Here is a 17,120-nt window from a genome sequence, read left to right on the forward strand (position 1 = left end):
ATCCCTATATGCTGCTGCTTCTGGAATGTTCTGCCTTACTCTAAGACGTGCGGACTAGGAGCTGTGGATCATGAATCAACCTATCCATGTCCTCGGTGCGCAGGCGGATGGAAATATCCACCCCGCTGTCAGTCCAAGAGGTACTGTTGCCGGAGGATGGAGAGGGAAGAGAGGGTGCTGGTCCCTCTTTGATCGAGACCAAACCGTCCATGATGGGTAACAAACACCCCGTCGGCATAACGAACCCTCGCTCCTAAGCCTAAATCGACCTCGTATAGTCCTGCTCGCGCCCACGTCGTCACCATGATGTGGCGTCGACCGAGAAATCCTTGCCAGATCCTCTGGGGGGATTTCTCAAACGCTAGACGGTGCAGGTGCGCCGCAATGGCTCTAGGACTGTTCACCTGACCCAGCGTCTCTCGGATGCGCTGGGCAATGGGTCGAAGTGTACTGGGGGATTGGGGATCACTGGCGGTTTTCACAGTCGCGGTTGCCTTGATCCCTGGCAGCTCGATGTTCATCATGAGGCTCAGTGATCCCATGAAGGGAATCCCCGAGTTGGAGGGGAGGTCGCAGCCCGAGCGTTAGATCGCAATGGACTGGATTCGGGTCCTGCTCCAATTGCCGAGCGCGATTGATACAGGACCAAATATGCGCCAGGATTGCATCGTGACGACTGATCCTCCCTGTGGATGTTTTCGACTTGAGAGAGGAACTTTTGTTCGCTTCCCGCCAGAGGACTTCCCCTATTCTGAGGTGAGGTGCACGTCGTAAAATAAAGGCGGCGCACTGACGTCCCATTCGTGCCATGGGATCGGCTTTCCTGCCGGACTCAGGTCCTCGTTCTGGAACACCTCCGGGGTGCGCGGAGTCCGTGAACTTCCAGGTGCTTGGGTCCACCAATCATACCGGTGCAGAGGTAACCGCTCAACCTCCTGAACGATTGCTGGATCAGCAGATAGGGCGTTGATGTCCCCGGCCGCGGAAGAATCCACTTTGTCTGGTTCGAACGACGGGCTCAATGATGGCAAGTCTGCGCCCTGGAGAATGGATCGACTGACGCTCGCCAGATCCTTGACAAAATGTATCACGGAGTGTGCATCGGCTAGAGGATGCACGCAATTCACCGTCAGTACAAATCCCCCGCATGCCAGTGTTGTCAGCTGGACGGCCATTACAGGGGGGAACAGGCCTACATCATTAGCACTGACAGGCTTAACGAGATTTTGAAGCTGCGTTTGAGAGACAAACGCCGTGAGGGGGACCTCCTTGCGATTCCACACAACTTGAGATACAGCTCGAGAGACCGAACAGAGCGCATCCAAAGTGGTTTCGCTGCTTGCGACTGTGAATTCAACCCCGGGATCTTGAGAGGACCCGTACACTACGTGGACACGACCAAACCGTCGAGCATGGGGTGGCAGATGCTCCTCTCCTGCTACAGCCGTATTGCTCAGAGTGTTGACAATTTTCAGCCGTCCACACCATTGTGGATATGCGCCAAGGGTGACTTGTAGCGACTGACGTAAATGGTCCGATAGATTGAACTGGCTCGAGGTTCTTTGCTCTGGGGCTTCAAACAACCAGATGGCACACGTATGCTGGAAATCGACGGAGGTCGCATCCAACAGAGATAGAGCAACGATCCGTTCGGACGTGAGTCTGTTTTGGGGGAAGAGCCTCTCTGACTGTGTGGTCGAGAACTTGACCATCGGCATAACGAAGATATTGATGGAAACTCGATTCCGTAAAAAGGTCTCAACTACTCTGTGCATACAAATATATCCCTTCCATTATCGCCCATTCTCTACCCCTCATTATAGCTCCGAGTAATAATAGCAACATAGTCATTTTGCCATATCAGGATTGAGCCCTGCAAAGTCAATGCTTTTAGCGTTCCTTTAGTGAGTCATGGTGAGTCAGTCAAACAGCCAGCGAGAGAGCCTAATAAGAGAGGCACGATTAGCATCCGCGTAGGAGATACTAGTATACTTATGATCTCGCATCGTCATGGATAGCCACCCGCCAAGCCATGTTCCTAATCAGAGATGGCGTCAAAATTGCTTTTGTCAACATTGCTTTCCGCGAAGAGAATCCGAGGGGCAGGTCACGTGACGGCCAATTCCCCGAAGAGGGCGGTGAGAGGCATCAGAATCCGGCGAATTCCGACTAGAAAAGCACAATTGCCTGCCGCCTCTTCTCTTTTCAGGGGCCAAAAAACCTCGCCCCATCCGAATGCCTAGCCACAATGCAACTCTGGGTTGGCTCGGCTACGTATCGCCGTATGCGAGAACAGTGGGTTTCGGTTAAAGATTATACAGTTACACTAACTATTCCCTATTTCTAGGCAGAGATGGCACCCGGTGGATCCCCGGAAAGGACTGAGTTGTTCTTTTGTCTTCGACAAAGGTTTCTGGAACATCCATTGTCTGTCTTCCATAGTCGCTGGTGATAATTGGATCCGGGTTGCGGCGGATGTTAAACCCATCCTCCCACCCACCAAATTAGGAAGGCTGGAAGCAGGAACACAGGACCCTGACCATTGAACCGGCCAAACTCTGACTGGCTCCATCGGACACTTTAATCCCTCCAAGCTGCGGTCTGGGCGGAGCCTCGCTACGACGGTTGTCCCAATTGGACTTGGTACGATCCACCTCGTTTAAGACGGTCGGAAAAGAGCGAAGTCCGACATGTCTTACTCCATCCATATTCTAGATGGAGTCTTAGCTGGCCGAGGAAAAAAAAAAAAAAGAAAAAAGAAAAAAGAGGCAGATGGGGTTGTCGTTGGGTTGAAGAAACTTAAAATGAGATATATCCACGAGACGGTCATAGCAGGATCTTACCTGGTCATTGGAATGCCACTTGAGTTTTCCTAGACAAAATGGGCCTCATCCATGGCCACCATTCATTCCCAGGGAGATTGCGGAGGATCCTACGCGGGGGAATGCCAAGTTGCCAACCTTACTGGTGTTAAGCATATTCTCTCGGCCTTTTCCCGGTGTTGGTCGACGGTGACACTGCCCAGAATTAGATGACATATTAGCTCGTATTTGGATCACTCGTGTCCGGACGTTGCGCTCGGCGATGTGGTTCATCTCCCATAAGGACACCTATTCTGTTTCTGGTCTCTCGGCGCTCGCACCAAATTACCTAATCGGCCCGTCAGATCCGTGGGACGTCTCAGCCTTTAATTATGATTTCTTAAAGGGGGGAAATGGGAATAATCCATACTAATGATACGAATAATGTTAATAATAATGGCCACCTTACCCAACTCCATCCTTACGACGGTGGCACAGGCGAGCTGATGGGCAAAAAAAGAAAGAAATTCGAGATCCTCCAATTTACATAACACAGAGATATCACCCTATGTATTTGATCAGCCTGTAACTATGCATGTGTATGTCAAGTGTCGAAGCTTGCATACGGCGGCCTATGTACATAGCGGACAGAGGATGCATAATACGATCAGCGGAGCCTCGGAAATACAGAAATCAGGAGGCAAGACTGGACCATGCTAGGCTAAGCCTTGGCTATCTGCTGGTCGAGGGTCCAGTCGGAAACTCGTGTCACCTTGCCCGCTGTAAAGGCAAAATGGTTGGTGGGGATTAACTTGGCTCTGCAGCGCTTTGACGCTGGGGCTGTTCAGGGATTGGGATCCTTCGTGGTTTGATTTCCATCGTATTTTTCCATCGATTAGGACCTGGGAAGAGCCGTAAGTTTTGGAGTTTGGTGGTTGGAGTTTGGAGTTTGGGCAGGCAGGGAAGCTGACTCCTACAACTCTATGACTAGATATGACTAGACATGGTAACGAGGACATTTACAGTCAGCTGGATGGCCGTCTCCTCCGTACCTTAACCTAAACCAACAAACTATGATCGATCATTATGCAATGGGCGGTTGATCCTGTCAAGCATTACCCCTGTTAGGAAGGTGATCAGCACGACAAGGTAACCTCAATACAGGAGGGTGGATTCCAAAATATTTAGACTGCTCCTACTGAGACTTGAAAGTTCCATAGAGGGGGGAGGGGGGTTTGACTAGTGTGCGTGGAATCCACAGTTGAAATTTTAAAAATTTATCATTTCCCGTGGAATAATGACCACATGGATAACGGCGAAACAAAATAAATAAGTTATAATATTTAAAAATAAAATAAATTAAATTAAAATTAAAAAACTAAATTAATAATTTTCTAAAATACAAGTCAGGGCATTCCTAGTCCTGCTTGCCTTGCCAATTATGCTAGTGGAGATAAGCCCGTGCAACGTTTCACAAAGGGCTCACCCTTGGCAACCTTGATCCAAATCAAGGGTTGCATCGGCATGCCACCAACAGATTGCACTTTGTATGGAAGGGACCGACATACCATGCTGTCTGGGACTGAATCACGGACTCCTCGTGCGACTTGATGGGAAGCAAGGGCAAGTCCGCTAGGGGGAGGGGTCAGTTCAAGAGTTTTTTGTCTTGTCGGGGGGGGGAAGGTAATTAATGTTAATAATAAGATCTGTCATTCTACAAGGATTTTCATCCCCGGCTAGAATGTGATCAGGGCGTATTTTTGATAACAAAATTGACATGATCACCATGATACCTAGGCACATCTATAGTAGTTATTCAGAGTATGAGAGTATGAAGGTTTGAGTCATGAATCTTATCCTATTGGTTAAATATGAGATTATGGTGTTCAAGCTCTTTCCAGTACTACCAATCATGAAATACAATAAATATCTTACTATCGTAACGAGTATAAATAACCTTGGCGGCCTAATATAGACGCCATTTTCTAAGCAGGGAACAACAGGGGGTATGTTGGAGAAAGGAGAAGGAGAAAAAAAAAAAAAACCTGCTTGGCAAGGATAGAGTTACATACTACAACCCAAAATTCAACGCCAACGAAAAGGCTGGGAAAGTAAGTCCTGCGTCTCCTCCACTATAAAACAAAAAGCCATGGGTAGCCATGGTTTAAAGCTCCTACTTGACCAAAAACAAATCAAGACTCCTTGGCTCTGTCGTCATACGGCAACTGTGATATCAGCCGGAGAGGACGCGCTCTGTAGTCTGCACAGAGTACAGACTTCTCCGTACATTGTCTGACATCATGTCCTACATTCTGCAGAGCTTCAAATATATCTGAGTTGTCAGACCACTGCATCCAGAGCCGTCCATAGAGGATTCTGCAGGTGATATATGTAGAGTCGCCGCCATACCCGCGGGATGAACTGGAGTTGGAGAGAGTGTTAACGTACAGGAACTATAATATCCCTCACACTATCTACCAACATGGTACACAGGGCACACAACTAGTACTTAGGAGTTGCGATGTACAGTCTGTGATTTGGTAGCGATTAACCTAAGTATAGATGTAGTCCTATAGTTAACTACCTTTACTACATAGTATACTTAGGTAATAAATCTGTAATACTAATACTCTCAAATTTCTGCCTCACCTTCCCGGCTTCTCTCCATGTGAGACATCAGCTGCAAACTGCTCTGTACTCCTGACTCTCCAAACGCCAGACAGCTTGGCCAAATATAATTTACGCATCTCCAAGTGGGCCGGCCAAGAAGCCAAGACGAGGGACCAGGATTCGGCCGACTTTGTTGGCGATACGCTTATCCTGAGTACTAGTTTAGGTGGTAGCTGCTTGTTCATTGGCAGTAACCTAGGCTTAGGCGGATTTTCGCGGCAGCCTAGACGGCAGCGCCGGATGTGCAATAACCCTACGGAGTAGCTATTTGGAGAATTCAATCATGTGCAGGTGCACTGATCTTTTTTTTAATTTTATTTCTTATTACATTACAGAGTACGGAGTATACCTCCCTGTTCACACCTAAAGGAGAAATCTGTCCACACTGGAATTATCCTGAATAAGACTAAGACAATCAAAATAATCCTACTCCTGTTCACAAAATACTAAAACATCCATAAATCAGTGACTTAAATATAGCAACCCAGTCTTGCTAAAGCTCACTCCTTCGCCTGCGCCCGCCAACTTTATCTGCGACTCTGGTCAACGTGACTGGACAATAAACTCCGGATTATGGACTCGAGAGGGGCTGCGGATTGAAATAGCCGATTTAATAAAGTACGTATTGCGTCGTTTACTCCATTCTCAGTATCTATGAGTATAAATTTTAATGCACTTATCTAATCGGAACCCGAGAAACTTTGTCTCTATCTTACGTGGCATTGGATTGGTCTGGCCTTTTTTTTTTCTCTTTCTTTCTTTTCTCTCTTTCTTTCTTTTCTTTCTTTTCTTTTCTTTTCTTTTTTTTTGCATATGACTGTTCATTGTTCCATTCTCTAACTGTTTCCTATCCTGTCTTATGCTGGCATACTCTTTGTTACATAATAATATCCTGTAGTTACCTAACTACGGAGTACTACTACATAGTATACTGTGTATCTGTACTAGCTAACTACTAAGGGATATGATAATATGCTAATGCACCAGGCTAACTTAGAACCAGCCACTCTCCTCCTCTGGATGTAACACCCTATGATGTGAGAGAAGATTTGTCAAGCTTTGATGGAAGGATTAGTAATGCCGGCTTTTAAAGCAAGGGAAGCATGCCGACTTAAGTAGGTATCTCCGTCAGTAAGTTCACTACATACATACCTAGACCAGACTACAAGGGTACATACATCATCTGTGGATAGCATGTAACCCATCACGCATTAACTGTGCGCTCGTACTCGCAACCATTGAACTGCGAAACGGATTTTTTTTTTAAACAAATTATTTTGTTTTATTATTTTATTATTTCCATGCTTGGCCCCGGTGTTTTTAGTATAGTCGCAATCTGTCATTGCATGTTTGAGTGCCTTGTGGGTTCGGGATCCCTGTTTCGTACATGGTACCTAGACGGATGGACGGGGTTTCAGGTCGAGGGAAAGTACCTAGTATGGGCTCCGACTATGGAGGCTGCGGATTCTCCCCTCGTATTACAGGATTGACTGGCTCCATCATCGTGAAGGGGTACAAATTGGGATGAATTTCCTGAGAGGTATCAGGTATCTTCCACCGGCGGACTTCAGTCCTGTACTCCAGAATAGATACTCTGTCCAGATCAAAGCATGAATCGTACTCGTATGTCTCGTGGCGTGAGAATACGAGATGAATTAGCCACAGTGGCCGTGGCCGTTGTCATGTGCCGAGTTGGGATTTTTTAAGTGGGCGAAAGAGGAGAGAGCGCTTTTTTAAAAAAACAAAAAGGTAGAAAGAAATAGGAAACACCTCCAATAATAATATAATAAAACCGACCGATGGATGCCCGTGCAAAGTACTTCCAGCATACCTGTAAGTAGATGTAAATAACTACGGAAAAACGGCACATCAATGTCGTCAGCCTTGATTAGAAAGGGTCACTTTCGGGCGGAACCGCTGCACAACCTGGGGGGAGTTTAACCCTATTTTATTCAATGTATAATATGTTACGCGCTTAGATGGGGAAATGTACAGTGTTATCCATGATGATTCAGCATATAGGGTGGGTCAAAAAGAATAATAAAAATTTAAATAATACCAAACTGAAATGACAAAATGGATAAAAAGACACATCAGTTGGAATCAAGTGGGCCCGTGAGGGGGCTTTGTCCTCTAAGCGAGCTTAAGGTTCCTCGTGTTGGATTAAGCTTAAGCTTCAGAAAGTCGCGCACTAATCAATTTCTGGTTGGGCCTAAGCGATCAGAGTGCCACCGGTATCTTTCTAGTGTATTACCGTCTCGTTTACTCGTTACTTTTATTGTCTGTTGTTTTATTTTTATTATTGTTATTAATTTATTTTTATTTTCTTTTTTTTTTTTTTTTTTTAATTCTCTCTCTCTTACTTTTTCCCTTTTTCAACTTCTACTCCGTATTTCGATTTCTCCTATATGATTTCATTTGTCAGATTTTACCGTTCCCACTGTAGCCAAGAATACTTCAGAATATACCTCGTCTACCCCGTGTGTCTGATTGACTTTATCCAGTTCATCAGGAATGAGCGTCCCGTACGTAGCCCTGTGGCAGTAAGCACTACCCAACGATGTGGGCGGAGGAATCCTTTGGCCTTATTTAGAAGGATGTACACTAAAATCGTACATAATATTCCAACATAGTTACTTTGTAGAGATTAGAGAAGTTACTTCCGTGAAATACAACTTGAATACAATTATAAATAAATCATCCTAGTTCGCACGAACTGGGTAACATTATTGAATCATTCTCGCGCAGGACCTGTCCGGCTCTACTCCATAGCAGGTAGGAGAGCACTCCCCCTCCATTCTTACACCTCCGTTCATACCTTCCTGACCTGACCTGACCAGACCATGGGCAGCATCTCATCAAGCTTAGTTAGGACGTCTCCACCAGCCAACTTTCTTTTTCATTTTTGGTCGTTGATCGACCAGCTCTTTTGGCCAGGGATCAACCGAACGGTGGTACGATTTGATACAGACTCATCATTTCTGGGTTAAATGAATCAAATGGACAAGACGTCGCCTTCCAAAGTTCCACGACCCAATCATCCAGCTTCCCCGGTACCATGGATGAACGACAACGAAAAAGAAAAGGTTAAAAACAAAGTTCTAATTGTTCTGATTAAATTTTGTGCGGTGCTATTGTCCAGATACTAACCAAGGCTCGTGGTTTTTTATTTTTTTATTTTTTTCCTCGGCATGACCAAACGCCATCCAAGCCATATTATGATGATGATTCTTCTAAGGTACTTCTCCGGAGGGGAGTTTCTTGGGGGATTTTCTTTGTCTAGATCGGGGGTTTTCCGTTGATTCGTAGCCACTCAGATGACACCAGATATAAAAGAAATAATAATAAAAGAAAATGAAAATGAAAAAAGGACAAAAAAGGACAAAGTTAAAAGAAACAAAAGCAGGCAATCCAATCACCGACACCCAAAATCCTTGCCGACGAATTGCCGCTCAATAAGAATTAGATAATAAACTAGGAAAATGATAGGAAAAAAAAAAAAAAAAAAAAAAAAAACGACACTGTGGGGTCCAGATTGCGTTCCCCACTCCCTCTGTCTTTACTTGATGCTTTAATTGCTCCCTGTCTCTCGTTTCTACTCCGAACTATTACCACTTTCCTCTGTATTCTCTCTCTTTCCTGACCAACTTATATCTCTCTCTGGTAAGTTTCTTCATACCGTATCGTTCTTCCATCTTTCGCTCTTACTCACTCCGCCTGCATTCTTTCTTTATTCTCCTATCAGCCCTCCCCACTCCCTGCTTTCTTCCCCTTCCTTGCTGCCTGGTCCTTTACATTCTGTCTCCCTCTCTGGTCTTCCTGCCTTTCCTCCCCGCTACCTCTAGGTCGGCGTACAGAAGATATTAACGGCCTGGCAGCACCCTATCCCCCATTGCTGAGTTGTTTTATCGGCTCGGACTGGGCTTTCTTTCCCATCAGCCGGCCTGATTATCCTCTGTGTGGGAGAAACAGTACGCTTTTTCCTTCGTTTGGATCTCAGCCTCACGGATCCAAATAATAGCCTCCAAACACGACAAAAAATCGATAGAAAGGAACTGAAACCTATCCCGAGTAATAACCCATAAATCCTAAATACAAAAAGGCAGAGCAAGCAGGGAAAGGATCACCTGTTACCCTTCTCCTGCTGCCCCCATCGTCAACATTTCTCCCCTCACCAAACCTCCACTTTTAGCGCTCAAACCAACCATTCCCACCCGTACTTTTTCGGATCATCGCAGGTGGATGGAGACGTATCACGGTCATGTCCGCACCCCGGCGGACGCTATCATCCTATTCGAAGCATGTCGCATCGGCCTTCTCCCCCGGGTTCAGAGACGACTGTCCGAAAAAGAGCGCCAGTTGATCCGGTCTGGCTCAGTCTTTGTCTGGGATGAACGAGAGGCGGGAATGCGCAGATGGACCGATGGGAAGTCGTGGAGTGCCAGTCGAGTGTCGGGAAGCTTCCTCACCTACCGTGAGATGGAAGGCAAGCGGGGTGGTACTAGTGTCTCCCAACCCCCTATCCCCAGGGCCGGCAAGACCCCGGACAGCGCGCGAGGCAGCGATGACGACCGAGGGGACGGTGCGGACGAGGGCCCGGATGGCTATCGATATAAGCCCGACGGACTCATGAAGCAGTCCTTCAGCATCACGACGTCAACGGGGCAGCATCTGCATCTAATTAGCTACTACTCCCGATCACACCCTTCCGCCGCTAACCTACAACAACCGTCGTCAGATCCTGCCTTGCGGCACGTTCGCCCGCAGAAGGGTCTATATCCGGAATCCACAGTCAACGACCAGCAGAACCTCCCCGTGGTGACTCGTGGGCCTATGGCAGGAGCGACGTACTCGGTCCCTCCTCACCCGATGGGTCCGTATCCTCGCTCCGTCGCTTCACATCCTCAATCATACACGCAGACATATGCATGGCCTCCTACACCGCTGGCCACTCCGCCGACCGTTCCAGTGCATTACCCATCGTACCTTCCTCCTGTCTCTGCAACCAATGGCCAGGTCGCCTACGGTCACTCTCAACAGACACACGCAGGCCTACCGCCGCCGCCTCAACCGGGGCTACCCGCGCATTATGATCGATCCGTCCACCACATAGAGGCCTCTTTACCCCCATCCGCTGCACACTCGGGCGTACAGCATACGACTCTGCCTGTGGTAGCAGGTCGTTCCCCACGACTGGTCACGGAAGCACACGAGATTCACCCACGGAGCCCTCCGGAGTACGGCCCGGCAGCTGATCTCCGGCGGGGGTCGCCACGTATACATGCTCACCCGGCTGTGCACACTAATGCCTTGGTCGCTTCGACTCGGAGTCCGCGGCTCCTGAGCCAGGCTCCTCCCCCAAGTTCGGCGCCCAAACTTGCCGAAGCAAGCAGCTCCGGAACGACGGTACCCAGCATTGGAGCGCTGATGAACGGTGGGCCACCTAGTAGTGGTTCTCTACCTGCAATTACGACACCGGGTTCAGGCTCTGGAAGAGCCGAAGGGCCGCGAGATATCCCCAGCGAAAAGATCGGGTTCGGGGGTGAGGACATGCGAGCTCTCCGACAGCTGGACCGGGTATTTACAGCCTGAGGCTGAGATCTTTTAGTTGCTATCTCTCCTTTCCTATCGACCAAACACTCCACCTATTGCACATTAGCTCCTCCCTTTCTTTTTTTTTTTTTTTGTTTTTGTGCCTTGCTTTTAAGTACCCGCAGCATAAACGAATCGAACGGATTCGATTCGATGATGTTTTTTTCATGACTGATTTTTTCCCTCTTTTTTTCATCTCTGTCTTTCATCCGGGCACGGCACGGCGTTGTAAGAGGTGCATAATCACGTAAAGCATGGGTGGGGTTATGTTCATGTTCATGTTCATGTTCTGTTTGGTATCCTTCAGCTCTTTTGTGATTTTATTTCTCTTCCCTGCTACAGATTGTTTTTGATTTGCTCGGACCTGACTTGATCTGTTTGATTTATATTTTTATTGTCTTGAGCCATCCAGACTACGGAGGTTGTATTCATTGCATTGATCTGTTATGTTCATAATATGCATTGGGACCGGCCGGTTGGTCGTTCCTTAGATTTACCTATCTATATGTATCTATCTGCTCTATTCAACTCTGGTCTGGTCTGGTCTGATCGGGACGGAGGGGATTGAGCTGAATCGATACCTGTTGATTTGCCCTTCATTCCTTGATTTGCTCTGGTAATTGAATTAAGTTGCACAAGGACTAGTAGGGGTGTGTATTACGGTATAAACTTAGGTAAATAGCAGATATGTCTGTACTATCAAGTAAAAGGCCGATATTAAACGATATTCTGAACACCATTTTAGACAGCCTACTAAACTATTGCATTCCATACATAACATATCCATATCCCCTTTGTGTTCCATCAGATTCATCTCCGCGGCACCGCGGAATCAGTTAGTGTATCATCGGATGAATTCTGGGGGTTCCCCGGCTGAATGACATACTCCATACGATGGGGAGTTAGGCCCGGCTCGCTGGCAGCACTGGTTGTCCCGCTGGTTTGGCTGGCAATGCGGGTGGTGACGCGGGTGTCCTCCTTGAACGGACTAGAAGGGTTGGTTTCCGTTTTCTGCGGCTCATTGCCCTGGCTCTGTGGCTTGATGACCCCCATCTCGACGTAGTGCTCTAAATCGTTGGAGTCCGGCGAGGAGAGACGTCGGTTCCCGGTAATCTCTCGGGCGAAGGTCCGTAGACGTCCTGATTTCCACCAGGAGGGCTTCCTTTGGCCAACACCAACGTCGTTGGCGACAGCGGTCTCAATTTCGTCGCGTTGAGCTATCAGCGCCCGATCCTCGTTCAGCTCGCTGAATCCGCACAGGTTCATGACAATGATCACTAGCAAGGCGGGCGCGTATCCGAGGCCGTAGATCCAACCCGAATTGACATCAGATTTGAGCGGCGAGACCGACCACTCGAACGAAGACATGATGGAGTATCCGATCCTCACACCGAGGAGAGCAATGACAACGAGGAACTCTGACGGGACCTCGTTGATATAGAAGAGTAGTTGACTGAGGACACCGGTTGGTCGAGGCTTGTAGCGGTAGATGCTATGTTCTAGGCTATAGCAAATGACGAGCATGCCGCCCAGCGCCATGAAGCCCGCGGTGCGCCAGCGAACGTCCGTTGCGACGGGTCGAGCGTCGAGTTCTTGCTGTTCGGCACTCCGTTGGCGCTCAATGGCCGACCAGGACCGTGGGACAGTCAGGATAAAATTGACAATGGCAAAAGCGTAGAAGAGGATGGGGAGGGTGAATTCCTGGCCTTCTCGCGTGCTAGGTTTGGTGAAGGCATAAGGATCGCGATCAAAGATTTGCCGCTCTTGCCATGAACCCCTGGTTGTGCATCGTCAGCTGCTACTGGTGGATATATAGAAAAGAGCATGGGGGCTTACCAGTGTCGCACTGCCTCCCAGACAGCCGCCATCAATCCTGGAGTGATGAGTGTGTAGAAGACGCTCTGCATTGTCAAGGCGGCACTCTGCAGATAGCCGCGGTCGACATCGACGCTCATAAAGCAGCTTACGGTGCCGCAGACAGCGACAAACAGCAGCCAGAACCATTTCAACCGGCGACCCATAATATTCCACCGACGGTCGATGGGAAGTAATCTCCGACCATGTTTACGCAGGTTGATCAGGGTGAAGAAGACGGACACGGAAAACATGAAGGCAAAGAACAGGCCCAGAGAGCCATGCTGACCGAGGCGGTTGACGGGGGCATAGCATGACGTCCCATTGACGACGGTGCCGTTTTCTGCGAACAAGTGCGGCTTGAACTCGTCGAATGCCAAGTAGCATTCCGAGCCATTGGAGAGGGTGCCGTTGGTATACAGCGTATAGTTGTAGAGGTTCAAAGCGGTTCGATTGAAATGAACCTGATTAATAAGCACGTCGGTATCATTGGCCCCGGTCTGAAAGGGCGCCAATGCTCTCATGAACAACGAATTCATCTCTTCACCAGCCGCCGACTCGAGGCCGCAGCATTCATCGCGGGCGGAGCTGGAAGTGAGCAGCAGAAAAAGACAGGGGGGGCGAGACAAGAGGAGATAAAAAGAAAGTGGTCGGTACCCACGGAAGAGCCGGAGATTGACGAGGCATGACGGAGGACGAGGTTGTATTCAGGGCCCAGTCAATGATGCGGAGAGAGCCCCTCGACCCAACCGGAGACGAGGAGGCAGTCCCACGGTCGTCATGATCCATGACGGAGGGTGGCTACCAAGTCTGGGTGGGCCAAAAAACGAGAAAGAAGGATGGATTTTTTTTAAAAAAAAAGGATAATGAAGAGGCATAGGGTAGAGAAAGAAAGGAAGAAGACAAGAAAAGACTGAGAATAGATGAAATGATCAAAAAGGGAAAGTGGCAGAACGTGACGATAAGACTTGTCGTAATCGGCCACCAAGTGGCCCCATTTCTGCAGCCATCACCACCATTACAATTATCCCTTATGTTCTGCACAATATCATCAAATGGAATTCTAATAAAAGATGAATTCTCTTAGCATTTGATGCCTATAAAATGGGTTTTTATTATAATTCTCTCCCTAAAGCTGCGGTAGCATTTGACGTGCCTATACGAACTCTTTGAAGACGGGAAAATGGTCCCCTCACGTGCAGAAACAAGTCCAGAAACAAATGTAGACTCCAGAAAGCTATTAGATACTGAAGAATCAACACTTTCAGCTTGGATCTTTGATATAAGTTGACATGGTTTACCCCACCGATTGCAACTGTACAGTATTTAGCTGAGTTACTCTTCTCTGCACGGTAATTCTCGCCCCCTTTAATACATATATCTCTTGCAGAAATAGGTTAACCGGTTTGTGAAATACCATCTAGAGCTTTCTTTAAATATACCCGGAAGTATTATTATCAGCGCGCAAAATGTGAAGATCCAGAATTTATACAATAATGATTTAAGCTCTTTAATAATACACGGCTGAAGTATGGGGTCTTGGAAGAAGATATTTATAATATAGACAAGACTGGCTTCTAAATGGGTGTTGCTTCTCCTGTAAAGGTAATCTGTAGCTCTAAAACCGAGATAGCTATGCAAAGGCTCTGCAGCCTGGAAATCGGAAGTGGGTGACTACAATTATATGTGTTAATTCTACTGGATGGGCTTTGCCTGTGCAGATTATTCTTGTAGTAAAAAAGCACTAATCTCATTAGTATTCTCTAATCCCACATACTTAACAGATTAGTCTGAGTGAGAATGGCTGAATAAATAATATACTTAGATTTAACTAGCTGTAGGAGGTCTTTCAGAGTTAAAGAGTTATACAGCTTTAAGAACTATTAGCTAGCATATAAAATGTTAGTTCTAGATAACCACGCAAGCCATGCCGCTGCAGAGTTTGATAAATTCTGTATAGAAAGGATGATTATTCCTTTATATATATACCTCTACATTTGTTACATATCCTACAGCCATTAGATGTGAGCTGCTTTAGCCCAATAAGGCACTACTATAGCCAAAAGACTGCAGGGATGACTGAAAAAAAGAGTTTACTTAATTACTAAAGGTAACTTCTTATCTCTCTATTCTACCACTTATCAATGTGCTTTATCATCTTCAAATACTGCAAATTCTTTCGAATCCAGAGTACTTTTAAAGCTTCTTTAAACTAACAACACCAACACCACCATCTACAGCACACAGCAACCAGTCATTTAGCTCGGGGAGACACCTGCAGATATCTCGCAACTTGAGCAGCAAAAGAAGCAAATCTAATAACTTCGAAACCAAGATAATATATCACCATCTGTTGGTAGCCAGACGGTGGATAAATTTATTAAAGGTGCAGAGATTACAATGCAGAATGCTCTTTCACTACGCCATGAACTTAAGAGCCTTCGTACAGATGAGAAGTAGAAGAAGAAAAGAAAAGCACCTTGCAAATTTAAACAGCACGGAAGAAGCCTAAGAGGTAGAAAGGGTCTACAAAGAATTCAGGATCTTAACCAGTAGAGTTAGTACAGCATCCAGTATCTCAGTAACAGAAAGGAAACCAGAGTGCGGCATCTGTGACCAAACAGGCCATAATTAGCTAAAATGCCCAAGAATGTAGAATAATGTATAGTATAATGAAGTTCTGGTGGTAATTTGAATTTGTCCGTCAGGGGACTGGTTGACCTTCTCTTGGCAAAAAAAGGCCACTTGGTGTCTGATGACGTAACGTCATCTAGTCTTAGTTACCTAAGCAGGAGGCCACGGATTCACATCTCACTGACACTGCCATCCCTCGTAGCGAATATGCGCCAGGATGGCTTGCAGGGGAACACGATCATTCTCGCTGGGGGTGTCTCTGGCCAGCATCTGCTCGGCCACTTTCTGATACGCCAGTTTGTGGGCATGACCGTGTTCCTCACTTCGAAGTACAGCCACTTCCGACAGCGAGCAAGAACTCGCACCTTGTCAGATGCAGCCAACCCGTCTAATTCGTCCTGACAGTGTCCAACAGGGGCCCCTCAGGTCAATACGTGCTGTTCGATCTCGGTCGCAGGCAATTAGTACGTCACGTTCTGCACTAAAACCGCCAGCTCCACAACCTTAAGAGGTTGCTTCACTTGCAGCATGAGACCCGTGGTCTGATGCCGAAGAGCGCATCTGCCCGTGAAATGGCCACTGATGTGGTCTGCCAATGTCTCCGAAAGGGAGGTATATGTGCGGGTCTTTCGTCCACGCTCGACGCCTTGGGCTCAGGGGTATAGATGACCGGGAGAGGCTCGCCGAAGACGACTCCATCCGAATACAGCGGAGCCGGATTCGTGGTGTCCGTTTTGGGGCTGCAGATCTGTGCGGTGATATTTAGGGGCAGTGGAATTAGATGCGAGAAATGCTTGGGGCCATATATACCCGGGCTTACGGGCGCCAGTGAGATGGCCTACGTCGCGGAGATCCCAAACTGCAGACACATGGTCTAGCAAACGGATACTCTCGCCGTCGAAATCGTGCATCCGGACCCGCGACGTGATTGATGTCGATGGCAGATATCGCGGTCGGGGGGATGAGCTTGGCCCTCTGTTGACGAGCCGATGCACCCTGTAGTTCAAGGCGCGAATGGCGTTTCCATCGGTGGAAAGGAACCTGTCGATGTCGTCGAAGAGGTCTGGGTTAGGTTGCACGGTGGGAGGAGTACTTCACAGCATTCGGAGGCGATTGGCTAGGTAGATACAACCATACTTGTGGACCGAGATTGCTGCCCTCCAAAGGATACCTTGCTGCGTCGTCGAGGACAAAAGGGATTTATTCTTGGCTCTCTCTCAAAGAATCCAGCATCCTTCCAGCACATAGAGCAGGACCGGATTCTTGACAGCCTTCACCCAGAGCTGAACTCGTTCGGTGTCATCGAATGCGGATGCGCAGGCGAGCAGCCATCCAACCACTTCGTAGGGGGCTCATACTCGGTCACGTCTTCAAAGAGCCGTAAATACTCCAATTGAATGGCTTCGGCTTGTCGAATCTTGCAGGCTTCGAATGTCCCGGGGGGTGCAACGGAGAGGTTCATACTGGATTAACAAGTAGAGTGTTCCTATACCAAAGGTGTATATCAATGAGGATATGTTGAAATGCGGGAGACTTGGACCTCATATCGTACCGTTCATGATGAGATAA

At 47.6% G+C, this 17,120-nt stretch overlaps 5 protein-coding genes across 5 annotated transcripts; 1 reads left to right on the top strand and 4 right to left on the bottom strand.

Annotated features, from left to right (window-relative positions):
* Positions 1-128: 128 nt before the first annotated feature.
* Positions 129-542, bottom strand: ATNIH1004_007491 (uncharacterized protein; the record flags this gene model as incomplete). Its single annotated transcript, XM_033572114.1, has 1 exon — positions 129-542. One exon carries the CDS (start codon positions 540-542, stop codon positions 129-131), a length of 414 nt encoding a protein of 137 aa, XP_033425429.1.
* Positions 543-746: 204 nt separating this feature from the next.
* ATNIH1004_007492 (uncharacterized protein) lies at positions 747-1,718 on the bottom strand (the record flags this gene model as incomplete). Its single annotated transcript, XM_033572115.1, has 1 exon — positions 747-1,718. The coding sequence occupies one exon, from the start codon at positions 1,716-1,718 to the stop codon at positions 747-749; it is 972 nt and encodes a 323-aa protein (XP_033425430.1).
* A 7,995-nt stretch (positions 1,719-9,713) lies between these two features.
* Positions 9,714-11,063, top strand: ATNIH1004_007493 (camp independent regulatory protein; the record flags this gene model as incomplete). The annotated part of the gene is made up of 1 exon (XM_033572116.1): positions 9,714-11,063. The coding sequence occupies one exon, from the start codon at positions 9,714-9,716 to the stop codon at positions 11,061-11,063; it is 1,350 nt and encodes a 449-aa protein (XP_033425431.1).
* Positions 11,064-11,873: 810 nt separating this feature from the next.
* On the bottom strand, positions 11,874-13,706 carry ATNIH1004_007494 (DUF2434 domain-containing protein; the record flags this gene model as incomplete). The annotated part of the gene is made up of 3 exons (XM_033572117.1): positions 11,874-12,840; positions 12,900-13,505; positions 13,579-13,706. 3 exons carry the CDS (start codon positions 13,704-13,706, stop codon positions 11,874-11,876), a joined length of 1,701 nt encoding a protein of 566 aa, XP_033425432.1.
* A 2,022-nt stretch (positions 13,707-15,728) lies between these two features.
* On the bottom strand, positions 15,729-17,013 carry ATNIH1004_007495 (uncharacterized protein; the record flags this gene model as incomplete). Its single annotated transcript, XM_033572118.1, has 4 exons — positions 15,729-15,909; positions 16,073-16,291; positions 16,362-16,643; positions 16,829-17,013. The coding sequence occupies 4 exons, from the start codon at positions 17,011-17,013 to the stop codon at positions 15,729-15,731; spliced, it is 867 nt and encodes a 288-aa protein (XP_033425433.1).
* Between the last annotated feature and the right edge of the window lie 107 nt (positions 17,014-17,120).

Source organism: Aspergillus tanneri (genome assembly GCF_003426965.1).
Source record: "Aspergillus tanneri strain NIH1004 chromosome Unknown AapTan_7_pilon_pilon_pilon, whole genome shotgun sequence".
Classification (NCBI taxonomy): domain Eukaryota; kingdom Fungi; phylum Ascomycota; class Eurotiomycetes; order Eurotiales; family Aspergillaceae; genus Aspergillus; species Aspergillus tanneri.